We start from the raw sequence: 27,005 nt of genomic DNA, 5'->3' as shown, positions 1-27,005 counted from the left end.
TACTTTAATATCACCCATTAATCTAAATTGTGAGATTAATGGATACCGTGAAAGCAATGGGTCCACAGGAAGCTGGTCCTGCATCAATAATGTTTGGGCTATGCTTCAAAAAAGAATGTGTGAGCTATTACGTTATTTTTCCAGGTCAAATTCAATAACATGCTTGAAAGATACACGCAAAGTATTTTCTGAATTACAAAAGAATGGACTGATGAGTAATTTCCAAATAAATACCAAAAGAAAATCTCCGATTTGACAACAAGCTGGTTTATTTTCTAATGTTGATCAGACAAAAATCGTTTTCTGTTATCCTAACAGACATTTATGTAAATGAAAAAATCAATGTGTGATCATTGATGGGTCTTTTACAGGAAGTAACAGGAAGTTAAATTAGAGATTTGGTTTCAGCGCGTGAGCAATTTGAGCCTTTAAGAGTGGTCTGCACTACTCATGTTATGAGAAATGATTGTGGAAGCTATGAAATGACAAAGGAAATCTATTAAGGCTTGAATTTATGATTCATACCTTTTGTGGTGTTTAGACATGTTTGCATGTACATTTCTCACTTAAGTACTGATTTTTGGAACTGCTCACAAGTTGAAAACAGGAGCACATGCAGTTTGATTTCTCCACATCAGTTAAAACAATGTGCCGCTGCATACTCAGCGTTTATATGTTGTACCATTTAATTTGCTTGTTATTTCAAACTTTCCTCTTGGGAATCATGACAGTTGGCAGAAATCTAGTTTTATTAACACAGAGATTTTCTGGTTGATGCCAATAAACACACAACTGCATTACTATGGGCAGCTACTGCACCACTGTGAATACAGAGATTTTCTGGTTGATGCCAAGAAACACACAACTGCACCACTGTGAACACAGAGGTTCAGTCGATAGACACAACTTTAGTCAAAATACCATGTGAAGTTACATAAATACATCAACCATGTCACTTCAGTCACATTTGTGTATTACTTGCTTCCGAAGCTTGTGTATCCGTCTTCTGGAGAGTTGCTTGAAGGGGTTAGCAGGGACATTTATGGCCCCCAGCTTGCGTGAATACATTCACCAAATGAATCGTACAGTGTTTGTGGGGTTTGGGTTATGTGAAGAGGAACTTTGTTAGTTGTTGTATGGAGTGGCATGAATTGGCCAATAAACTCTCATGCAGTGGTAGGTGGGTGAGGGAAATGCATGCAGGAAAGAGTCTGCTATCCACACATCAACTTTCCATCTGTGTTCAGAAACCTGTAAGTATAACTGTGTGAAGAATACTTCTGTATTTCAAATGTGTATTGGTGATTTAAATATGTTTAGTTTGGCATCACACTGTGTTAGCTTAAAGTCCGCTAGCTGTAAGCTGACACTAGCCACATGCAAACACTGACAACAGTGTTGTTAAATCAGCAGGTGTATGTGCCAATATCATTCTCTGCAGTGACAGTGATTTTCAACTAATGTTTATTTTGTCTTGTAATAATTATGAATGGACGGTCGTCCAGAGTTATGAAGCATGCAATTAGTAGGCTTTTTGTGAGCATTAGCTCTACTCCCTGTTTCTGATCAGTAGGTTATTGCCACTGTGTGCTCATGTTTTTCTTTCTGTTTCTGTTTTATTATAAAACCATACAGACACGCACACACACAATAAACAACACTGGAGGTAACATCCTTGCATTCTTGCGGTGACACATCTCCAGCTGGCAATAAACATTGAGTTGTCAATCTTTCATTACAGGTTATTTCCATGCGGCAACCATATTTCTTAGAAAATGTGAAGGTACGACTAATTATGAAAATAAAAAAAATACATAAATAGAATAGGGAACAAATAATGTAAGCTTTTAAATCAGACTAATGTTCAACTTTTCTTTCTTTTCAATCTATTAAACAGATTTTTAAAATCATGATGAATTACATCAGCATGAAATACATTTTTTGTTTGGTTTCTTAAGGGAGGGGTGTAAATCAAATCCTACAGCTTTGATTGGATTGCTCAAAAGGGGGCGTGGCTTAGCAAAAATAATGCGCTAAAATCATGGGGACTTTCATTTCTTTCTTTCAAGTTATGTGGAAGCAAGCTGCTGAAAATAATGTTACATTTTGACGAAGGAGAAAGGCAATTGGTCTTTAAAAAATAGGCTACAAAAAAGTTGTTTTTATTGACACTTATATTTTTAACATTTATTAAAAAGGATAAGAATTTATTATTGTATATATTATATAACAATATTATTTTTCTCTTCCATTTTACTGTGTTAAAAAGGACACTCCATCAGTTTTACACGTCAGTGTCGGTTTATTCATCAAGGAGTGCACTCCTCAGTGTCTTCAATGGCTCTCGAGAGAAGCTTCATAAATAACCCTGATCGTGACGTTAGGGTTATCTTAAGTTACGACTCCAGGTAGCTGTTTGACAGAAACTCCAGGGCAGGAACTTGGGTCATGGAGACTGAAACATTAGGGAATTAACAGGCTAGAAGGGTCCTCAAAACTTGAAAGATTATATAAAGGTGCTTCATGGGATATGTTGGAGCCAGTGTTTTTGGAGATGGCCTCCTGTATTTTCCCCCAGCTTTAAAGGAGTGCAAAACTAAATCCTTGCAGAAGCTCTTTAAAGTGTTTTTGACCATTAATTACAGTGATAACATCAGAAGGAAGGGTGTTTGGGTCTATTGGTCCAAGAATTAACTTTCAGGGTAAAGTTGATGAGGATCAATAGTGGATCATAAAGAAGTCAAAATATAATCGGTACTTACTTTCAAAATATCAGAAAGCAGTCATCATACCTGTTTGACAGCCAATGGAAAACTTGGCCACCATGGGAGCAGTGTGGCCTGCGTTTAAAAACATGTCATGTGATCTATGTCGAAATGCCAGGTCGCTATGTGGACCTCAAAAATATATAAAACAACAATAAAATAAACAAAGAAAGATCATTTTAAAAAAAAAGAAGGCCTTCTAAGTGAACTCTGTTATGATTGTGTCCCGGGAGATTAAATTGATGGGATTTCAATGATGCGTGAGACTTCAAGTTAAACCAGTGATAAAAAACATGTGGAGCAGTTTTCACTGGGCTTCATTCATTTCTAAAAAAAAATAAAGCTATCTCCAGCAGGATGGTGCTGGCTGCGTAATTGATATTTTGTTATAATGAGTGATTGACCAGAGAGGATCAAACAGGCTTGTAAAAACCGAACTGGCTTTGTGAATCTTTTTATTGATCTGCCTCGAGTTTTTTTTTTTTTTTTTTTTTGTCGGGAAGCAGACGACAGGTCCCAGACGCCTCCCTCTCCTCAGTGCACCGTGCATGTGAGAAATAGGCTCCACCACTGGCTCCTATAAACATGTTGTTGACGCCACAGCCAGTCAGAGCTACCTGGTCGGCCTGCACCTTCCCCTCTGACGCGCTCCAGGAGAACAGCATGTTTGCAGATAGGCGACGGCCGCTGCTGTTGCGAGCTGAACTGAGCATCTGTGCCTTTAACGAGTTGTAAGTGCGTCCCTGTCGGAGCCCGCAATCAACTTCCCACAACTCCGACGCGCCCGGCCAGTAGAGTAGAGCTATCTTCACCATAAAGGCACTGGCTCACCTTCACAGCTAGACCCATGGAATAATAACTATGGAATACCACTGGATACTGCTGTCTGTCTTTTTACAGCTAACCTTCCATCCAGGTAAGGCAGCGCTTTTTGCACTTGATGCGCCAATTTACACAGGCAACTTGTTGCTGTTCTCTTTGGAACAACGACAAGCTCGATTGTATTTTATTGACCATTCAGCCACCTTTAGTCCAATAATATAAAGATAATCCACATATTGCGGACTGAATTGCTCCGCATCGCCCTCGTGATGCATTGTACTTTTTCTTTGTTCTGGGAACTGGAGCAGTCCGATCTGAAGGCTGCTGATTAAAGACAACCTGAAGTCACAGAAACCTAATGAGGAAAGTGGATACTCTGGATACTGAGCCCTTTTAATAATGTATGTTTTACTAAAAAAGCAGGGCGGCATTAACACACACACACACACACACACACAAAAGTAATCAAACAGTGATGCTGAATGATATCCATGGGGTGATGTAAAGACAGTTCTTGATCGTGTTATGCTCGATAAAGACGAGGTTCGAGCGGTTTTCCTGCTGCACGAGCGGCACATAACCGTCAAACTCCTGATTCCTTGGAAGTATGCAAACGAGCCGCTGCAACGTTATATCCAGGAGTGTTCAGCAGACTTACGTAATTTCTCATTTTTTTGGATAAAAGTTGTCAAGTGTGACTTCAACACGAAACTGTTTAAAACAGTTCTCCACACCTAGTTAATTTCCTGTGCTTTGCTCTGGGGATGAATTTCGAAAACACATTGCAACTATTATGGCTTGGCATCCTCTTCAGACTCTAAATTGCAGAGGTCAAGGACCATAAACACCTAATAATAATTTCACTCCCTTTTTTATACACATCTGCCTGTTCTTTTCTATTTGAGATGTCAGTAGTAAAGAGGCATTAAGTCGGTTAATAAGGGAGTTTATCACTGAAAGTCAGCTGTTTTTTTTTTTTGTTTTTTTTAATCTTGTGTGGAAACAGTTTGTGATGTGCGCCTGCACGCAGCCTCATGGCTGTCAGGAGGTGGAGGGAATCAGGTGGCCTTCGTTTTCTGCCACTATTTCCGTCTGAGCGACAGCTTGACAACATGTAAAGCGCCCACGGGAGGCCGTTGATCTTCACGTCATATTGATATCATCAGGGAATTTGAATGACTGCCACTTTCGCAGGCAGTGTGCTCAGGCTTACCTGTCATGTGATGCAATATAAGGCACGCCATGAAGTTTGCGCATGGTGCAGACCTGATCAACTGTTTTCATGTGCCCTTTGATGATTTAATGAATTAACAAACGTAATTCATTAAACAATACAACACATGCACGTTTAGTAGAGCCTCTTTTTATGTGCTGGTCACCAAAGCTTTCCGTTAAATTCCACAGTTGTTAGTCAAATATTTAAGCATGGACGCACGGACTGCGCAAACACTATGCAATAAGCCCCATGAAAAGTGTCCAAACAGAGCTGTCTTTGTAAAAAGAAACATTGCTGTTTGCTGCTCTGTGATTTGACCAATTTCAGCATTTCTTTCAAGTCTTTCATGTCACCACACCCTTTTCACAATAGCGTCTCCCTTCATGGCCGATCTGTCTTGTCAATGGCACACTGAAGTTGATTTCTTTTTAGCAGTGTGGATTGGATGGTGAAGAGAGTATCTCTCTCACCATCACCCTGTTTGACACACTCCCAGTGTTTTTGCAATGAAAGCTGCAGCCACACTACTGCACTGTTTACCACAAATGGCTTCAATATAGAAAATGATGTTTTCTCATGGTATCCAAACATCATTACTCATTCACTCTCCTCACCTGTTTTCAGTTGGTGCAGCAGATTAGATATTTGGGTTACCTCCCCTGTTTAGAAAACAGCCACACCCATTTTACTTTATACCATGACTGCTAAAATACAGGAGGAATTTCATGTTTACATTTAGCAGGAAGTGGTATATTTCCTTTGCCTTGTATTTACAGGAGTAGAGGAAGAAGCTCTCAGGTCATTTCCTTTAATAAAAGTAGCAATAATAAGTTGTAAACGCTCCGCTACAAGTAAAAGTCTTGCATTACTTGCACCTTATTTAAGTAAAAGTATGTACGTATTATTAGCCAAATTTACTTTGTAACTAAAGTAAAACTAGTAAAAGCTCCATGTCATTGGTTTCATATCATATATCATGTTTTTAGATCAATATTGCAAGTGTAGTTGTATAAAATTGTGCAGATTTTGTTCTGTTGGCTAGTTTAATCTCGAGTAATGCATTATATTCTATGGGATCATCATGTGTTTTTCGCGCTGCTGTCCTGTAAAATCTAAATATCTCGAAAAAGTCAACAGTGTCAGAAAAACAGTCCTGTTTTCTGCTTTGTGATTATGCATTTTCCAGCTGATTCAAGTGCGATTTTAAATATTTTATTCGGCTTGAAAAGTAGGAGAATTTTCTCAACCCATTAAAGAACACTTAATCCTTCAGTTTATCAGAAAATTTCACAACTGTATTTTGAAAAGTAAGTAAAGATGTCAGACATATATAGTGGAGCAAAAACTATTGTATTAGCTTCCGAAAAGTAGTAGTGTAAGTATACCATTGCATGAAATGGAACTACTGAATTAAATTACAAATACGTAAAAGTTGCACACTTGAGTAAGACCACAGCAGAAAAGGAGATTTAATCTCTAGGGTATTACCGGGTAATATTATAGACTGTGTGAAGTAAAGTTCTAGAAAAGTACACAAGGCGTACAACTGCTACAACTGTTTTTTCCGCAACGTCATATCATAAATTGAATCCTAGAGAACGACCCAAATCAAGACTACTTGTATTCCTTTTTATGCATTTGATCTGTTTCTTATGCTTTGTATCTATTTCTTATGCACATACATTATCTGTTTTATCTTATTTCTTTTCTATATTTTGAAATGTTCCTTTATATCTGTTTTTATGTGAAACACTGCATGGAATTATTTTGCTAAGAAGCACTTTGAGCTGCATTTATTGTATGAAAGGTGCTATACAAATAAAGTTTATTATTATTATTATTATTATTATTATTATTATTATTATTGAGTAAATGTACTTAGTTACATTCCACCACTGATTTCCAGACCTCTGCTCAAATGTCAAGAGGTTGAGGGTGCAATGCCTGTTGTCACACCAGGCCTCTTTCCACAGTGGTCTGCATTATCAAGGCAGAAATGAAAGGTAGAATCTGTTTTATTTGAACAGTCAAACTGAATTGTATAGTTATGTTTGATAACAGTTGTTTTACTAACATCACAAGTATGTGGATGAGAACCAACTCTTCCCTTGAACCACTGATAGTTGGCCTTTTACATTTGCAACCTGTGCCGAGGAGTCACGAGTAGAGGTTGCTTTGTTTTAGGTGATCACAAGAAATACATGTTGAGATCCACTGTTTTAACCGTTTATGTAGGTGTTGTCAATTGTCCTGTGAATCAAAAAGCTGGTTAATCAAGTTGTTTGCAGGGAGGCTACAAATCCTGTTTTGAAGTTTGACAAGAGTGATCCGCTTGTTTACATTTGCATCAGGGATTTTACCTTTAAGCTGTTGTAATGCAGAGGGATCCTGTGGGGTTGTATATGTTAAGACGTGGACTTCACAGGGGTCAGAACATTTTACTCCTGTCACAAAACTCACCTTTAAAGTCCAATAATTATTTTAAATATTTGTAAAAATGTTAAGTCTTTAAAAGACTGTTGTCTGTTAAGCCTTTGAATTTACATCAGTGTTTCAACAAAGTCAAGCCATGATTATTTACACTCTCCCAAGAATGTGTGGTAAAATGAGGCTATTCGGCAACATATTTGGCTATTTGTAAATTTGATATGTTTGATATGCAGTTGAATTCCTTCTCTATCCCACTATAGGCAGCACCAAGCCAACTATAACCCCTGGTGAGCCCTACCTTGTCGTTCAGCTCAACCGACCCTTCGACCTGCGTTGTCATGGGGAGACCAAGACGCAGTGGAGGCGGGAGGACAGGCCGAAGACGCTGAGAGCGAAAGACATCGATGGGATGTGGACATTTCACATCTCCAAGGCTCTGCCCCTTCACATGGGCCGTTACATCTGCCTGGAGGAGGGCTCCGAGGAGCAAGCGTCCATCTATGTCTACGTAAAAGGTAATTTGGATTTATTACATGTATGTGAGATTGTTGGTTTAAAAAGAGGACTGAAATGTGGAGAAGGTGGAAACAGACTGTAAGGAAGAGCAGACACAATCTTTTGGCATTTCTCACTTCACTGACAGGAAGCACAATGTGTGGGTGTGTTTGTAGAAGAAGGTGTTTGTAATTATGCCCAGACAGGTACAGTAGATACTGAAGCTATTTATTGAGAGCATGACTGAGTTTTATTGTATTTCCTCCTCTATGCGACCCCACATCCTCTGGGCCCCCTGCCATCCCTGCAGGCTGAAATCATCTGTTGATCATTCACCCCAGGATGCCCCATCTACCTTAAATCCAACAAGCAGTGACCGCTTCTTGGGAAGCCCATTAAATACTACATTTTGATGATGAACTCTACAGAAGTCTTTTACAAGTATACTTGAACCTTATGGTTGAGGTTCAAGCTGTCAGTTATTTTACCACTGTAAGGTAGATACCTCTGTTGTTAACTAAACCTGAAAAACACAACCACAGGCATTCATCATGTTGGCAGATCAACCCATGTTCTTGGGAATTGTGCTTGTTTAAAAAAAAAAAATAACTTGATTTAATTGGTACAACTTGATTTATATCTGTAATCTTTAAGATTTGAGTGATTTTTGATTTGGCAACATCTATGGTCACCATGATGACAGAGAGTGTATTTTAATACTACAGATCCCAATATTCACAAGGCAGGTAACACTCCATGCACATCCCGTGTTTTGCCAGTTAAACACTTTTAATGATTAACAGCAACAGTTGTTCAGCAACAACAGTCGACTGGCAACAAGAGAGCAAGACAAAATGTTGCTATGAAGCTTCAAAAACTCGGTGTGCAGCCCCGCTTACAAGCCCTGACACCACCTGTGCAATCTAATTTTTTGGCAGATCCTGAAAATCCCTTCAGAAAATCAATGGTGTTCAACATTCTCACTCGTGAGGGAGACTCTGTTTCCATCCCCTGCCTGGCAACCGATCCAAGTCTGGACAATCTGCGCTTGGAAACATGTTCCAGCAGAGCTCTGGCCTCTGGTCTCCAGTTTTCTGCAAGCCTGGAGCAAGGCATCATCATCCACAACACAAAAAAGGCCTACGAAGGTTGCTACGTGTGCACAGGAACACTTGTGAAAGAGGTGGTCAGGTCAAATAACTACTCCCTGATAGTGAAACCAGGTAAAATGGTGTGCCTGTGTGCAGTGCATGGTTGAGTTTGGATGCCTAAAATCAAATCTTTTGGGTCGTATTTTTTTTTATTAATTTTTTTATTTTGTGCAGCATTTCTACTAAAGTCAAGAATCTGACATGCACATGTATGTTTATTTCCTCCCAGTACCGATTGCTCCTCCTATCATCGAGATGCACCCTTCTGGAAGAGTGATTCTTACCCGCGATGAGAGTCTATTCCTCATCTGCAACACCACCAACATTAACGGAGATATCACCGTGAAGTGGGTCACCCCGCCTGGCTCGGTGAGACCCCTCTGCCTTGTGTTTTCTGTGTTCTGTGCTGTCTGTGGAAGATTCAACTTGTGGAGTCAGTTTTGTGTATAGACTTGTTGAAAGTGTTGTGTATTGGTCCCAAATTGACCTTTAGTGTCCCAAACACAAAAACAAACCTGAGTAAAAGTAAATTGTAGATTTTGGTTTACTTTTTACTCAAGAGTTTTCTCTCTGTGTCTACCTGTTCTCTGATTTAATGAACAAGAGTGAAAGGGGTCAAAGTTTATGCTTTCTAAGCCTCAGGATCTTAGCTGGGTGTGTACGTTGCAGACTACCGTAAGTGTGTGATCGCCCCTGTCCTGTGTGCGTGTGTGTGTGTGTGTGTGTGTGTGTGTGTGTGTGCGTGCTCACGTGCAGGCGGTTGTGTGTCTGTGTCATTGTTTGCTTGGCAAGGATAGAGATGCAGACGGGGTTAATCTCTAGAGATCTCTGGGCGTTGACAGGGTGCCGTCTGGTATCCACAGCAACCAGCAAAGGTTGACGGTGCTTCACACATCCTGACGGAGCACTTCGTCCACATGCGCAGCGCCGCATTGCAAATCGCAGCGGTGCAGCCACAAGACGCTGGGAGTTACAAATGTGAGGCCAGGAATGAGAAAGGGACCAGCACCAAGTCAGTGTGGGTCGATGTTTACGGTGAGTAAATGATCGGATTTGCTTGTAGTTTAAGCTGCGCTCGGAAATTTAACTGGCTTTCAAAGTTAAAAAGACATGTGATCATCAAATTCAACCAATCACAGGCTCTCATATGTGGCAGTCAAGGCATATAATTATTGTGCTGAATGACAACCTTGCAGACAGCTGCTCTAAGTTTACCAACTTTTAAAAATAAATACATACATTAGGAATTGTATGACATTTTAGGAAATAAGCTCATCTGTGGTCTTCTCGAGCTCAATGGGAAGATTTTTCACTCTTGTGTCTGAACAATGAAAAAAATAAAGAAGTTAGTTAGCTTAGCTTGGCTTAGCTTGTCCTACTGTGGCTGGAAATTAAACAGAAATATGCAGCATTTTAATGTCGTCACTTCAGCTTTCTTTTGCCACTTTTAAGCTCCTTTTCCACTGACAGTAACTGCTCGGCCTGACTCTACTTGCTTATTATTGGTTTTTCCATTGTCCGTGGATGGTATTCCTGGCCCTACCTTTAGTGAGCTGAGCTGACATTTAAAAGTGGCATGAAAACACTGCACGGCACAAGCTGCCACAGTGCGATGGACTTTCTCTCTCTCTTTGGTGGGGCACGCTCGCGGAAGTTTGTGTTCCGTCTCTGCATCACTGGAAGCTGTTTTTTACAGACTGAGTGTTATTAGTAGCTGCTCTTGTGTTAATCTCTGTTCCCCCAATCAATGTGTTCCCCCCAGCCCCGCCCACCAAAAAACAATAAAGTGGACTTGAATTTAGAGCAAAGCTCGGCCCTGAGATGTTGTGCTTGTTCGACTGAAGTCCTACGGAGAGACACGAAGCCCAAACTTTATCCACAGTTTTTGTCTGTGGAATGGTCTTGTAGAAGTGAAAAGCGATTTTGTTGTTTTGAGGAAAATAGTGGAGTTGGAGTGAAGAAGTCAAAGAGGAACACCTTAGGTGGCAAAACAGCGACGTTCAATCGAGGAGAGACAGAGTGACAAATTAAAATTTGTTTAGTCAACTCATCTCTGAGTTCCTACAGTCCCCGGTCCAGTTAACATTGTCCCTCATGTTTTATATTTGAAGACAGGGAGAGGCGTCTCCCTCATCCTTACTTGGTTAACCTTGGAACACTAAACTGTCTCCGTCTACAGCTGTGACAGTTCTGCTTTATGGCAAGACAAAGTCCGAGAGGACATAATGACCTCATGAGACAAAGAGACCTGATTGATGAGACAGGGAGACCCAATAATCAATCAAAAATCCTTCACAATTGTTGAATTTGAAGATGACAGAAGTTTCATGAGGTGTTGGCTACTATCTGCAGTGTTAAACAAAAACCAGGAAAAGCAAGTAGAGCTGGTAGCATCAGTGGAAATACGGGTTTAATGACCGAATTAAATCAATGACAGCGACCACTTGTACAAAGTAACATCCATGCAACAGCGCCACCTATCGTCCCACTTTACGGTGGTTACAGAATAATTGATCATTCCTGACCGTGCTGCTAGTTACCTGGCATGTTGTAACAATGATATACATATGAAAAAAGCAGAATGGTCATTTTAATCCTTAGGTTTATGTGTGAGATAACATTGATCACAGCCAAGCCAACTAAGATAAACCTACTGGCCATCTGTATATATTATAAATTATATTCATTGTTAGCTTTATATTCAGACCACAGACAGATTGATATTAACCTTTTCATTTAAGAGAACAAGAAAGCAAATAAGCGCAGTTTACCGTCAGCCTTTATGCTAAGCTAAGTTAACTGGCTGCTTCTTTAAGTCATAAATTTAACTTCCATATATTGAGTGATATCAAACTACTGCATTAACGACCAGCCAAAGTAAACAAAAATGCTTCCTAAAATGTCAGACTCCTGATATAAATATACACACAAAATGTGGAGTGATTCAGTCTGTTTTGTCTTGCCCTGTCTCTCTCCACTGTGAAGTCCTCAAATGCATGTGTTGGTTTACTCTGATTTACCAGTTAGTCTCAAGACCAGCACCAGTTCAATCATTCAGGCTCTAATGAATATAGTTTTCCATCTGCAAATTCTGCAACATTATCTTCTATTTTTCAGAAAGAGGATTCATCATCTTGACGCCCACAAACAACAGAACGATCCACGTCCGCTCAGGTGATAGTTTGTCCCTGAAAGTTCACATGGAGGCTCATCCAAAGCCGCACACCTTCTCCTGGAGCTTCATGGCCCACAAGCTGAGAAACAACAGCGACCATGTCATTACCACGCACAGTAATGAATACAGGTGCGACAACACACACATGCTTTACGCTAACCCGGTCTCACCCTGCAGATAAAAATGTTCATTACACTCACTGAGTTGAATTTAGCACCTTTGGGTTGGCTACAGGTCACAGCTCTCTGTGAAAGGCAGCTGAAATGCTGAACCCCGCCCAGAGGTTTCTAGAGAAATGAAAACTGTCAGATTATAAATGGCTTTCACAGGAACTCAAACCATGACATCTGCAGTGTGCAGCAGATGTATACAGTGTAATCCAGGCCTGCATGTTTCCCACCCTCAACGTTTTTGTTAATGTGGGAAGAATAGGATGTGACCTTCAAGTCTTACTTGTGATTCACTTAAACAAATGTTATATGGGGGGACACATTTGTTGAAAACTTTTTGATTGTGGTAATCAATAAATCCACATCAATAACTAGAAAATAATTGATTGAGGTGATTGACTAAAGATTGCTGTAGCTTTATAGTTTGATTTAAAAAAAAATTGACCGATAAGAGATATTAGTCTATTCATCTGTTGCATATGTATATTATATTATATCTATATAATAATATCTATACAATATTAGGCTGCACTGAGTGTGACTAAATGATCATTGTCATTGTAAGATTGTAGATTTTCTCTTTCGGCACAATTAAAGCATGAGCAAAAATTATTTTCATTATAGATTCTGAAAAATCCATGGAGGCATTCATGCTAAAAAATGTTATTATTTCATGTTTAGTTACAGCAGCGAGCTGAGGCTGGTGCGACTGAAAATGTCAGAGGGCGGAGTTTACACATTTCAAGCCTCCAACGGTGACGCATCAGTAAATCAGACATTCACCATCTTCGTGCTCAGTAAGTTGTCTCAGATTTCTTTCTGTTCCCTTAAGACACATAATGAATTTCATTACCCCACTTTGCATTAATCTTCAGTATGTGGGGGAATTTACCTTTTCTTTGTATGGAATGAGCTCTCCACCCTCACCACTATCTGCACCTGTATCTCACTGAGGTTTATTGCAAATGGATAAAATAATAGAATAATCTCTCTGCTGCTTTTTATTCAATTCTTACCTGACATATTGTGACATTAACTTTTGTTTACCAGGTAAACCTGAGATTGTGTCTCATGAGGGCCCAGTAGACGGACAGGTACGCTGTGTGGCTGAGGGGTTTCCCGCCCCCCAGATCACCTGGTACTACTGTGAGCAGCCGTATGTCAGGTCAGATGTTTACAGCTTCTGAAAAACTTCAGCTTTTGTTATCTACTGTACATGAAAGCAGTATGTTTTGCCAAAGTTACAACCATTTTGTCTGTTTTGCATGAAAGATTTTTCCATATCTGTTTTTGTTTTTGATTTTCCTACAGTTTTTTGTGGGTGGAGCTAAATTTTAAAATATATTAACAACAAGCTAATAAGCTGCCAGAGAACTGTCATTCAAATCTAACCTCACCACACCCTCATACTCCTGATGATTATTAACCAATAAACGGGATGTTTTCCTGATTGTTTTCCAACATTAATGCTGATTGACACAATTTATCAAGGCTTTAATTTGAATAGACTTTTCAAAGGCTTTAGGAGCAACACAGGAATGAGCGATACAATGCATAAAGTGAACCAATGACAAACCTTATTCACATTTATCAATATGATAAATAAGTGAAATGTTTCCTTAATTTTTAACCCAGTTATAAAGAAAAAAAACTCATTACCAGAGAGAAAACAAAGTAGCCTGGTTATTATGCAATAACTGTGCTGAACCTTTGAACTTCAGCTTCAAGTGATCACATTGGCTGGAAACTGCTATCAGCCAGATTGGGCATCTGTTTTACAAACTGACTAAGTTAAAGAAACACTGCCAAACCAAAATTGAAAGTAGCTCTGTTGTGTCTTATATTACAAACAAAATGCTCTGAAGCAATCCAATTATCATGTTTATGCCTGCAAACAAATGTCCCTTGCGATGGCAGTGCGGCATGCATATCTGAGTGTTCAGCTGCAGATTAAAGTTGTCTTTCACTAATGCTTGATTAATTAATTTTATCGCAGCTCCGGAAATGTCTTGGTTCTTTGTTCTGCCTCTGTTTGCACGTAGCACCGCCTATTTATTTCAAGGCCTCCGCCCAGTTTCAGATCCATACTTTATTCTTAGTTTAATTTCTACATTCATACTTCCACAAAACTCACAAGGTGCAACTCGAGGGTCTTTAAGGTCACACTAAAGACATATTGGATCGAGTCAGGAATGATGATGACGGTGGAATGTGGGATTGTGGGATTTGATGGGGGTGACTTGTGATTGGTTAACAGTGATAAGATGAACCCTCCATGTGACAGGCAATTGGAAGGAGTTGACTTGTGATTGGTAGGGGACTGGGACATCTGCCCGGAAACAACTAAACGCAGCTCATCTCTTGTCAAACGTAAAGTGTGCCTGAAGGTGGAGCACCTGGTTGCCGTAGCAACACCAATCCCGAACGGCACAGCCAATGAATCATAAGTGACAATCCAAACTTTATCCAGTCACTTTATAATTCTGATCACGTCCACTTAATACCTGTTACATGCACACGCATTACAGGCACGAAAATGTATATACACACACAGGAAGTATTGTGCCCTAAATTAGCCTATGACTCGAGAGCAGAACAGCTGCTCTTTATGGTTTCTTCTTTGTTTCATGAGCGCAGAAGGAATTTTCCGCTATTATTTTGACATATGGCAAAACCAACTGCCGGCAGTATACTGAAATATGAGGACGTGTTTCTGTGGTTTCGCATATTCTGTGAATTTGTGTTGCTCACAAGCTATTTTCATGGCTCAGGTGAGGAATGTGTTTCTTGCAGAGACACAGGGAGGAGATGCTCAGGTGTCCTGACCAGAGACAATTGCTGAATATCTCGGTGATCCCTTCAACCCTTTGTCAACAATGAATAATCTTCTGCCTTCAGGTGCTCCCAGCAGGTGAATGCCACCCAGGAGGAGCGCAATGTCCTCACCATCACATTATTCAGCCCCATGTTCGGGAAGACAGAGGTGGAGAGTCGGGTGAACGTCAGCAGGGGACGGTTCACTACTCTGGAGTGCGTGGCTACGGTGGAGGGAGAGCAAGCCTACACACTCTTCTCCATTAGGGGTGAGCTGAAATCACATACGTACGTGCACACATACGGGCAGTCTGGATAGGAGTCACGTGGAATTAAGGGAGGTGTTGGTGCCTGTCGGTCGCATGTTTTGTTGCTGAATTGATGTAATCCTCTGCGTGCTCTCACCTTCAGATTAGATTTAAGTACAGCAGGGTCAACAACACAAGAGTACAAACATGTAAAAATCTCTACTTTTAGATTGCAAATCTTTTCCCACCTATATTTATTCTCATTAAAACTATTTACAATAATCCCAGTGATGTTAAAATCTCTGCCTGTGACTCCCTGCTCTAGTTGTCTTAATGGTTGTGCCCCTCAGTAAACCCCACTTGGGATAATTCCTCAAGGATTAACCCATAAATGTGCTCCTACTACTCAATGTTGGTCGTCTATAATCTTTTAGGTAAACACGAGGGAAGAGATGCTATCTCAAACACTATTGGCTACGATACGATGTTGTCACTTACAGATAGGAATTAGCTCTAGTCCATTGTTTACTTTATGACTCCAAATCCGCCCTCTTGTAACGGCCTCCCCATCTGCTCTACAATGTTTTCAAAGTGGTGCGAGTGCAGGAACTGAAAGTACAGCAGCATTGTCCCTGCCTGAGCCTGGAGGCCCAGGTTTATGCGGGACACGGGGGGCTAACTGTGGCTACAGCGGGTATGTGGGCGAGCATTATGAGGAAGGAGAGTGTTTGCAGGACAGGCCTTTGGGAGCGTGTGCCCGGGGATTCTTTCGTGCTTCACAGAGTAACGGCAGACCAGGCGGAGGCGCTGAGAGTGTGGAGCGCAGTAGGAGTCCTGGCGGTGTCGGGCCTGGTGGGGCTGTGGGAGGCTTGGAGGTGTCAGTGAGCTGCAGCAGAGAATACACCGAGCTTTAGAAACCACTGACAGGTTTACAGGGGATTAGTTCCTGCAGACTCTGCATTCTCAGATTTGAAGTGGAGAGAAAGCTTCTTATCTCTAAAGAGCTTATTACATCCCACAGTACAGAGGAGCAAAACAATAAGGCATCACAAGCAGCCAGACACAAAGGAACAGGACACTGACACGTAATTACTCACCAACACAGCTGTAAAAACAACAACAGTACAGTAAAAACAAATATACTCTAAAGGGATTTAAGTAGTTAACAAAACAAAGTACAAAATTTGCAAAGAAAGAATACAATCAAAGAAGTCTGCAGTATGAATACATTTATAATTGGATTAGTTTGCTGTTATTTGATCAAAGTGAGTTTCACTGTGACTTAGCCCTCCCTGGCTTACCTTAATGCGCATTTCCTTTGTCATTTAGAGTGTAAACATGACAAATCATTAAAAGAGTCTCCGATTGGCTCGATCACCGCACTAGTATCAAACATTATCTTCTCTATCTGCCTGCAGAGAGAAGAGTTCCCCATGATCTGTTCACCCCTCTGCTAATTGGCTCCGTGTCAGCGGCAGGCATCCTCTGTCTCATCCTCATCATGCTGTTCTACAAATACATGCAGGTAAAACAGCGCTGCCCTTTCCTTGCGTGGCACACCTTCTTTGATCACATTTTGAGACAAGACAAGAGTCACAGCTGAGCGTGCAGAAACCCCAGGAGTTAATTTGTAACCGTGCAATTCATGTTTTGGTTTATTTTTTGTTGTTGTCTCTCTCTTCATACCAGAAGCCTAAATACCAGATTCAGTGGAAAGTTATTGAGGCGATCCATGGAAACAACTATGTGTACATTGACCCCTCCCAGCTACCATACGATCACCAGTGGGAGTTTCCTCGAAACAACTTGCGTTTCGGTGAGCATGCTGCACTCCCAATTTATCAAAATGATCAGCAGCGTGTGGTCTGTCGATGTTCCCGTGATTCCATTAATCCGTCATTCCTGACACACTGTGGCACTAAAGTGCCCTGGTTGTCATGTCTGAGGTGTAACTCACTGTTGGAGCAGCATGATGCAGAGATAAATGGGGTTTGTTTCAGTAATAGTCCCTCTAATAAAGCCAGTCAGTATGACATCATCGCTGCCACCCCGAGGCGACTTCACGCTGATTGACAGGCGCTCTGTTTTCCGTGTCTGTGGTCATTACTGACGAACCAGTTCCACAGCTCATTAATGATGAAACCCCACTCCCTCACTGCAAACACAATATTATTGACATATTCTGGGTGTTGTTTTCAACAAACCTCCTTAAACAGGATCCTGCATGTCCTGGTGCCTATGTACACAGCCTGGGGGCTCAAAACAGGTGTTAACCTAGGAACACTGGCATGGGGCCGACTTGTGGGAGGGAAACAGGATGGGGAATAACTGTTTTGCTTCTGTCTCCTTGTCTTCAGGAAAGACACTCGGATCTGGCGCATTTGGGAAAGTGGTGGAAGCCACCGCATATGGACTCTCAAAAGCAGATTCAGTCATGACGGTGGCTGTGAAAATGCTCAAATGTAAGCACTGTTGACACATGCAAATATAGGAGGGAGAGCAGTGCGTGGCTATTTTGACAATGTAATAAAAGTTAGAGTGAATAACTAATTTGCCTGGAGTTGTTCAGAAACAGGCAGCTATTATGTGGATATTTTTATAAGGAGGTTTGCACTCTGCTGCTAGAGCAACATATGTAACGGTTACCTTTTATTTGAATTAACCTATGGCAACAACCTACTTTTGAACCCACTCTTTAATTCAGCAAATACCTAATCGCAGTATGTAATCATAGTTCTAAACTTGAGCTCACATTTCGCCTCATCCTTTTTTTAAAAACTGGTTGTGTACCTTTTTTTTTCCACAGCAAGCGCTCATGCCACAGAGAAGGAGGCACTGATGTCAGAACTGAAAGTCCTCAGTTACTTGGGAAACCACATGAATATTGTCAACCTGCTGGGAGCCTGCACGGTTGGAGGTGCGGCAGCGTTAGCAACGAAACTGCAAACTTCAGAGATTGTTTATCGAATTTTCAGAGATTGATTTTGTTGTGACTGTGGATGTCACTTTCCTCATCTCAGCTTTTTACTGAAGTGTTATGTGTCTGGAAAAATGACTCTCATGAGGCATGTTTCATTGTCTGCAGGCCCCACTCTGATGATCACAGAGTACTGCTGCTTTGGAGACCTTCTAAACTTTCTGCGCAGAAAGAGAGAGTCCTACATCTGCTTTAAGCTCGAGGAAGACTACTACTACCGCAACGTCATGCAACAGAGAGTCACAGACGGGTCAGGTTCTTTTTTATGTGTAAAGAGTTGTTGATTGTGTGAAGAAAAGAAAACAGAGTACTATTTACTATACAGAACGTGCGTAGGAGGAGTGTATTTGGACAGCAGTGTGCTTATGTGTGGCAGTGCTCAGCTGAGACCAGACTGCTCCTTTCCTCTTCACAGTGACAGCTTGAACGGCTACATGACCATGAGGCCTTCTGCTGCCAGCAATCCGCCGCTCAGCTCATCCTCTGAGAAGAGACGCTCGCTACGCAAAGGCAAGCCGGCCAGCCATTCATCGAATTTATTCTGTCTTAAAATACACAAAGAAGCAGTTGAAATAACGAGTCAGAAAACTAACCTTCGCCCTGATTGTCTTCTCAGATGGCTCCTACGTTGAAGCAGATGCGGAGAGCGAGATGTTTGTCGAGGACGGTCTGTCTCTAGACAACGAAGACCTTCTCAGCTTCTCATACCAAGTGGCTAAAGGCATGGAGTTCTTAGCCTCCAAAAATGTGAGCATCTGCCTGAATGTGCAGATTTCACGTCACTAGCTCTTCTGTTTGATTTTTGGATAAAACTAATGTTTGATGATGTGACTTTTTTTGTTAAACGTAGAGCATGGTTCATGTTTCCACAGCTAGTAAACGGATCTAAAACGCGTGTTGGAGCATGCTGCTGAAAAATTTATCAGTTGCGGAGGCAAAGTTACTTGGGCCAGTGAGCTCATGTATCAGTGTCAGTGGTTGCATGTCACAGACTCAAGTGTGGAAATTCAGTACCAAAGTGCAACAGAAAAAGCACCTCATTCATGACCGTTACATAACTCATTGGTCCTTTATGTAACATGTATCATCAGATTTGATAGGTGACGGTGTATTTATTTTTTTTCCAGTGTATTCACAGAGACGTGGCTGCCAGAAATATCCTGCTGACTCAAGGAAGAGTGGCAAAAATCTGTGATTTTGGCCTGGCCCGCGACATCACCACAGACTCCAACTACATAGTCAAAGGCAACGTAAGTCTGCACTGACTATGTGACAGAGATGAGATGCAGGATGCATCCTTCAGTCTTCTGCTTTTGAACTGTCTAAATCAATTTGTGAAGTAATGAATTAGTTTATTGGACGTATCCTGCTTAGCCCATCACTACTTTTTTTTTTTTTTTTGTAGAGCTGCTGTTCAAGAAAATCTCTTCTCTTTTTCAAACTGTTGCAGTTCACTAGAAATATATGTATATTTTTATCTACATGTGTGTTAATAATTCAGGGAATATACAGTCATATTTTGAAGTAGTGAGTCAAAGGCACACAGTTTAGTCTTAATGATGTTTCAGAAGCCAGTCCTTATTTAGAGAACATTTGTCACTAAACATTTCCACCTACTACGTTACATCACTAACTGACCCAACTGACAAAACTAATGTTAGCTTGCTGATGTGAAGAATAAAGTAGAGAGTAAAATAAATAATGGTTGACACGTGACATGGCATGTGGAAGCTACATGATCAAAACAAAACACAATGTGCATAATATTATGCTAATTTTAGGTCAGCAAAATTAGATTTGTCTCCTCCTTCTGCCACTGGGAGTAATTATCAAAAACGCTTGAAATATGCCTATGTGATAGTCTCCGCCAAAGGATGATTTGTTTTGTGTGTCATAACCAGAATTAAAAAATGTGATCCATTTGGTCTGGTACCATTTGAAAAGTTCAGAAGAGCCACACTAATTAAATATTTTATCCAAATTCAAGCTAACATGGAACTTAACCAGAGCATAAGTCTAGCGTAAGTCTCTGGTGCACAGACTCTAGCCATAGAGCATGTCTAGTATACACCGGCCAGTGTGGGAATGTTTCACCAGACATCAAATTTTAAAACTCTGTATATGGTGAAATACAGAGATTTACCTATAGACTCTATACAAAACTTACCGTAGCTTCCGTGTCTGACAAGTTCGGCCAATGTAGATGTGCCATAAAGTGCAATACCACCGGGGGACCCTAGGGGTTGGCTCCAATAAGGCTCCGTCTCCATAGACTCCCATTGAACTTCTCTCATTAAATACAAAGTAAATCATTTTTTTTAATGAGTAAATTTGGTTTAATTCGCTAAAGTTTCTCCTTCTTAGTAGTTTTATAGTTTTATAACCTTCATTTATATGTAAAATAATCAGTTAATAATATACGAAACAAAGCAATGCCTTCATTTACAAAGGATTTGCTCCATTTAAAGTCTAACCTCTTAAACTGGTATTGCTGGCATTTATGTGGCAGTTTGTGATGCTAGAGTGACTTTCTGTTTACATAGTGTCATAGTTCATTTGATCAATGTTTCAGCCAAGCACAGTTTTTGTAGTGCAACCCAATTGAGTAAATTACGAGGTTTAAACTAACTTTTAAAAAAGAGCTTCTTAACAAACTTTGCAATGAATTTGAAAACCTGGTGCAACCTAATCCAGAGGTGTGTATTTAACCAGCAATTCCCTTTACTATACCTTTGTTTTTTCCTGGTGCAAATTTCCAGTTGCGTAACTCCAGTTATCTGATGCATCTGTCAGGATGACAAACTTCATGTTGTTTACAGTATAGCTTACCTTAAAGGTGCACTTCTCCAAAAGCTAGTTCTTATATCAACACCTTCATTAAGATATTGTGGCAAAATGTTTTAGTTTTTGTTGTGGTTTGTGGTTTGTGGTTTGTGGTATTGCTGGCATTTATGTGAGTTTGTGATGCTAGAGTGACAAGTATTTCTGAATTCCCTCTAACCCATTGACACGTGTGTGTGTGTGTGTGTGTGTGTGTGTGTGTGTGTGTGTGTGTGTGTGTGTGTGTGTCTGTGTGTGTGTGTGTGTGTGTGTGTGTGTGGTGGGGGGGGGACAGCTGACTGTGAGCTTTCAAATTCGTGAGATGTGTGTCTTGGCATTTTTCCCTACTTTGCACATACCTGATATTCAGTACAGTCTGTTCATCCAGCAGTCCTCGTGATTTTCTTTGTACCTAAACAACAGTAAAAACAAATGGGTTTCAAATTGAGATTTATTGCACCTTTCTGTCTATTCACTTAGTGCTTTTCTTTCAGGCTCGTCTACCAGTGAAGTGGATGTCTCCAGAGAGCATCTTTGAGTGTGTGTATACGTTTGAGAGTGACGTGTGGTCCTATGGCATCTTGCTTTGGGAGATCTTCTCACTCGGTATGTTTCTCCATCCACTATGTGTGTGTTTGTCTGGCTCTCTGTGTGTTTTCAGAAGTGCACAGCATAACTGAATATTTCTTCTGAACGTAGGAAACAGTCCTTATCCCGGTATGCCCGTGGACGCCAAGTTCTACAAACTGATAAAAGAAGGATACAGAATGGATGCTCCAGAGTTTGCACCCAGTGAAATGTGAGTTGTGCAAAAGGTGTTGATGTGAAATGTGAGTGTGTGCGGGGGATCTGAATAGCAGCCCGCTTTCATCCTGTTGCTTTTGGCTCTTTACTAGAGATTTTAAAAAACTTTTTGGTAGAACTTACAACAGAAAAACAACCTACACACAAAAAGAAACGACATGCAGTGACCATAGACAAATGAGAGTGTTTGCGTGTTTGTGTGCTGCTGTGCAGGTATCAGATCATGAGGTCCTGCTGGGATGCTGACCCGTTCAACCGACCCCCCTTCGGGAAGGTCGTGGAGAGGATTGAACAACAGCTGTCAGATGCCACTAAGCATGTAGGTTGCCACACTTAAATGTTGTTTTCTTTCAATATACAAAGTTCAAAATTACATACCAAGAGAATTATGTACCAAAAAGATATCACTGGCCATTCAGCGGCATTATGAGGTAGTGAAATAGAAGCTGATCCAGGGTCCTTAAGCGGAAAAAGATGAAGTCCAGGAGATACCTTTGACACTGTTTTTAAGCCCCCATTAAGCTCTTGCGAGAGAAAGAAACTTCTTCAAAAGAATCTTGCTCAGAATCACGATTTATATTCATTTTTGTTTTACTGAATATTTCTAATGTTTTGGTCCTTCTAGACCATAATAAAGAGTATTTTCTACAATTCCTAGAACAATGATCATAAATATACCATGCTCCACCCATGTCTTGTGCACAGGTGTAGTAAAATTATTCTCATGTGGGAATGTTTCTCAGTAGTTTTGTGCTGCATTTGTATAATCTGTCATATTATATTCCACAAAAAAGAAAGAGAAACAGGAAAAACAGAAACAAGTTTAACATCATAACATATATTTATGTCTATCAACAAAATAAATTGACAGAAGTTGCATATCCAATGAATAAAAACGTCAGGCTTCCAGCTTTCAGAAGTCCTTTAAAGCTGTGCAGTCTTATGAAATACAGTACCAGTCAAAAGTTTGGACACACCTTCTCATTCAATGGTTTTTCTTTATTTGTATTTTTTTCTACATTTTAGATTAATATTGAAGACATCCAAACTATGAAGGAACTCATGGAATTATGTGGTAAACAAAAAAATGCTCAACAAACCAGAATATGTTTTATATTTTAGATTTTTCAAAGTAGCCACCTTTTGCTTTGATGACAGCTTTGCACACTCTTGGCATTCTTTCAATCAGCTTCATGAGGTCATCACCTGGAATGGTTTCCCAACAGTCTTGAAGGAGTTCCCAGAGGTGCTGAGCTCTTGTTGGCTGCTTTGCCTTCACTCTGCGGTCCAACTCATCCCAGACCATCTCAATTGGGTTTAGGTCGGGTGATTGTGGAGGCCAGGTCATCAATATTTATCTGCAATGTAGAAAAAAAACATTGAAGGAGAAGGTGTGTCCAAACTTTTGACTGGTACTGTATGTTATATCTTGAGTGTTCCATAAATAAGTGATTCCTGCAGGCTTTTTTACAGCATGACATGCTGATTCAAATGTTTATAAATGGAGCAACATGTCAAGCAACAAGACGTTGACCAGTCCCATATGCTATCCGCTAAACCAAAAGTAATTAACACCATCCTTATTTTGCTCCTTTTTTATGCTGTCTGATTTGAGATAATCACGGCACTGTAGATCAAATCTGAGGCTCACACAATCCATGTGTGATCGTGACATTTTCTGAATCACTTCTTGTGGGAAAACTTCCAAATGTTAAGACAAAACTTGTGCTGCCTTAAAGTGAGTTTATTGTGTTCATGAGAAGAGTCCATATGAATACCCCTTTTGTGGTATTCATGACCTCAGACCTTGACATTTTCAGAAAGCTCTGAGTTTATGAGTTGTGAAATGTTTGCTGATGTTTTCAGAAATAGCGGCTGTCATGGAAGTTATTTTTCATTGTTTAAATATTGTATTTTAGACGTGTAGTTTTTTTTCTTCCTAATTTAATAATACATCTGAGGACATGTTTCCTCATCTTCTCCCCCCGCTACACCTTTGTATTTCCTGCATTACGTTACCTCCCTGCTTGTTTGCTAAATTGTTAGCCTTTGTGGCCCGTAGATGCCGTCCATTTTGCTGTTGCCTGGCAGCGGTCCTCTAACAACTTAATCACTTGAACGCAGAGCATACCGTGCACACGACTTCGTATGTTGGAACCACAAGCTAACAAATTACATTTTAAGTCAGCATTTTAAGTATAGCTAAACTGGACTATTTACCTGTGCTTCTACTCTTCATGCTAAGTTTGCTAAATGTCTCCTGCTTTTCTCTGGCTTAATAATTTACAATAATTATGTACAAAATTTATTTTTTAAAAAAAACCTCTTTTATTTTATATGCATGATGTAATGACATCCAGAAATAATAAAACAAGTTAGGAGAGAAAAATAGCACCAAGAGATGATCCCTGACGTTGTAGTGACGTACTTGAAGGTGCAGGACTAGAACAGTGTACGATATCAACCCTCATAGATTTTGCTCTCTCTTTCATTTTCCTTATCTTCTAGATTTATCTGAACTTCAGCTCCAAGCTTCCAGTGACACCCAGAGCCAGGGAGGAGCCCAGCTCTCAGAGCACGGCGTTTTACCGTCTCAACTCAGCCTGCAATAACAGCGCTCCGACCCAGCCCTTAATGGTCCAGCACGAGGTCTTCCTTGAGGGGACAACCCTAAGAGCGCAACGGGTGTAAGGACCCACAGCTCGTCTGGCTGCCTCATAAAGTGCCTGTAACCTTCCGCCACAAACCACCCAACCAGTACACCCGCCCACCGCCCCGGTACCAGCAACGTTTGTTGTGTCGCAGACGGATTGGTATTTGCCGTCTTCAAACAGAAAGAACGGACTAAAGGCTCTTACCTTCGCTATCACTGTTACTGCCTGGTGATTACAGGGAGGACAGTCGGACTAATGCACCCCTGCTCACAGCAAAGAACTGCCCTGGTGCCACAGAGGGTGGAGGGACATCAACCATTACTTTAAAGCTGTCATTAAGTACATTATTACACTGTTATCTGTTTTATTATTTTCCATTTGTTTCAGTTTTTCCTACACATTTCATAAAGGTTTTGTTGTTTTTTTGGACAATCCATATATAATTGATACTTTCTTCTTTTTTTTTTCTTTTTACATTTTGTGTTTTGTTATTCTTTGTTGTTTTTCTGTCATGGAAATGTATGTAGCATTTCTATTTTGATTGGCTGTTGCAATTGATGGAGGAAAAAAAAAAAAAAAAAGCACTTGAGGCACTTGAACTTCACATCAGTCCATACACCACATAATGCAGCTCGGGTTTCTTTCTGTTTTCTTCTTTTTTACTCTTTTATTGTCAGTATTATTTCCAACTGTTCAGATCTATGTTATATGAAGGAGTTACTTTTCGGGGGCCAATTTAAACAGAGATATCGAGACACTGGTATATAAGCTATTAGACAGCATGGTCTGCCATGCTTAGAGTCCATAAGTGCTTCAAGTTGTTTAGGAGATACATTTCTGCTCTTTGTATGTCGGATGTCACTACCTAGAGAGCAAATAACGTTACTGGACCTTATTAACACACACCATGAATCATGATTACTCTACACACACAGATGTCTTCAGATATGGTACGCTGGCTTTTCATTTATGTGCTTGTTGACTGTATATGTGTACATATCTGTAGGTGATGATACTAGTCATTGCTCTACGACAAGATGTAAAATCAAAGACTGTAAAGGCTGTAAGTCTTAGTGTTCGTCTTAGCTTTGTTCCTTAAACAGGTCATTTCTGACAGCTGGACGGCTGCAGAGAGCTCACTTGTAAAGATGTAAATTACTCTTCAGGTTGCTTCCTCTCCGGCCACATCCAGTGTATGATATTTGTTTACAAGCATGAGACAGGTACTGCCATTTCTGAGGTGTGTTTTCTCTGCTTTTCACTTTCTGTCCCTTCACAAAGGACCAGGAAATGGGAATCTTTCTGTTTTGGCTGACAGGTAATTGGTGCGTTTTCACCCAACCATACTTGCGCTGTAGTTCTCTTTTGTACAGTACATACCATGGATAAAGTCGAGGCTTACGTGAAATGCCATTAAGTGGACTGCAGTGTTCCTTTGAGGTGACGAGCCAGAGGAAAACAGAGGGTCTCCGTGTGCTCTCGGTTCAGATGTTGACTCTGGGTACAGAGCTCGGTGTGTCGGTCATCTCATTGTTCTCCGGCCAGTAGCTGGTTTCCCAGCAGTCCCTCTCTTCTTTGTGTCCAGATGTTTCCTCCATCAGAAATGGGACTTTCAGCACCTCTCAGCCAGTAGTCTGTATCAGTCCAGACCTTTTACGAATCCTCTCTTCCCACCGGTGGGTGTTGTTCTGAAGAGCACCAGGAAAGTGGCCTGTTTGTGTGGATGAACATGTGTGCGTGGTTGTGTGTGTGTGTGTGTGTGTGTGTGTGTGTGTGTGTGTGTGTGTGTGTGTGTGTGTGTGTGTGTGTGAGAGAGAGCATGCACGTCTTTCATGTGCATGTCTGTGTGATTGCATACTTAAAACAATTACTATCAAGAGGTGCCACTACTAAAGATTCATCAAGTCGTTTAGGCTCCACAGTCTTACTGCTGTCTTTTTGTAAATATAAATGTGCGTATATTGTAAAGTAACGTCGATGCTTTCAAAGATGTTTATCTTAATGAAGATAAGGTACATTAATGCAGAATTTTATTATGCTGTATTTTCTTATGTGTGCACAAATTTCCTATTGTAGATTCAGCTGGAGAAAAGCTGCTTGTGACTCTGTCACCATGGTAACATTTATCAAGAGAGTCACTTTGGCTAATGTTTTTTATTTTGGCTAATCTTTCGTTTCAACCAGATTTGCCAGTTCGCTTGGTAACTGCCAGAGCTGAACGGCTCCTAATGGTCCTGTTAATCATCAGTATTCGAGGAAATATCAGGAAATATGAAACCACCAAATTCTACCACCAAGGAGACATCTCAAACTGATGGAGATTATTTGTCATTTCATTGCTCCCATCACATTTAAAGACTTTCCTGCATTTTGCTGCATATTTATTAAAAGCATTAGAGTTCTTCTGTAAATTTGATGTGTTGCTGTTACATGTGTCAATGTAAATAAAATTGTGTATATTGAA

The 27,005-nt window shown here is 40.5% G+C and overlaps 1 protein-coding gene across 2 annotated transcripts; it reads left to right on the top strand.

Annotated features, from left to right (window-relative positions):
• The first annotated feature begins 3,423 nt into the window (after window positions 1-3,423).
• On the top strand, window positions 3,424-27,005 carry kita (KIT proto-oncogene, receptor tyrosine kinase a). Of its 2 annotated transcripts, none has more exons than XM_069150695.1 (21): window positions 3,424-3,681; window positions 7,494-7,748; window positions 8,667-8,951; window positions 9,109-9,248; window positions 9,743-9,914; window positions 11,997-12,183; window positions 12,906-13,021; window positions 13,275-13,389; window positions 15,123-15,307; window positions 16,705-16,811; window positions 16,976-17,102; window positions 17,644-17,748; window positions 18,093-18,203; window positions 18,372-18,513; window positions 18,679-18,773; window positions 18,880-19,010; window positions 19,391-19,513; window positions 21,578-21,689; window positions 21,783-21,882; window positions 22,101-22,206; window positions 24,396-27,005. In XM_069150695.1, the coding sequence occupies exons 1-21, from the start codon at window positions 3,627-3,629 to the stop codon at window positions 24,576-24,578; spliced, it is 2,952 nt and encodes a 983-aa protein (XP_069006796.1). In that variant the 5' UTR covers window positions 3,424-3,626; the 3' UTR covers window positions 24,579-27,005. The 2 variants fall into 2 exon arrangements, with proteins under 2 accessions (XP_069006796.1, XP_069006795.1); XM_069150694.1 differs by having other exon boundaries at window positions 9,722-9,914.

This window comes from Embiotoca jacksoni, unplaced genomic scaffold (assembly GCF_022577435.1).
Source record: "Embiotoca jacksoni isolate LCO1_2020_lvr unplaced genomic scaffold, fEmbJac1.0.p SCAF_16, whole genome shotgun sequence".
In the NCBI taxonomy this organism is placed as follows: domain Eukaryota; kingdom Metazoa; phylum Chordata; class Actinopteri; family Embiotocidae; genus Embiotoca; species Embiotoca jacksoni.
Note: the sequence above shows the minus strand (reverse complement) of the source record. Positions and strands in the feature narration are given on the sequence as shown.

Excerpts from the sequence above, each read along its gene's own strand:
- kita (XM_069150694.1), top strand. The coding sequence starts at position 3,627 with ATGGAATACCACTGGATACTGCTGTCTGTCTTTTTACAGCTAACCTTC. Across the intron at positions 13,390-15,122 it reads TGTGAGCAGCCGTATGTCAG|GTGCTCCCAGCAGGTGAATG; the intron begins GTCAGATGTTTA and ends TTCTGCCTTCAG. Across the intron at positions 18,514-18,678 it reads CAACAGAGAGTCACAGACGG|TGACAGCTTGAACGGCTACA; the intron begins GTCAGGTTCTTT and ends TCCTCTTCACAG.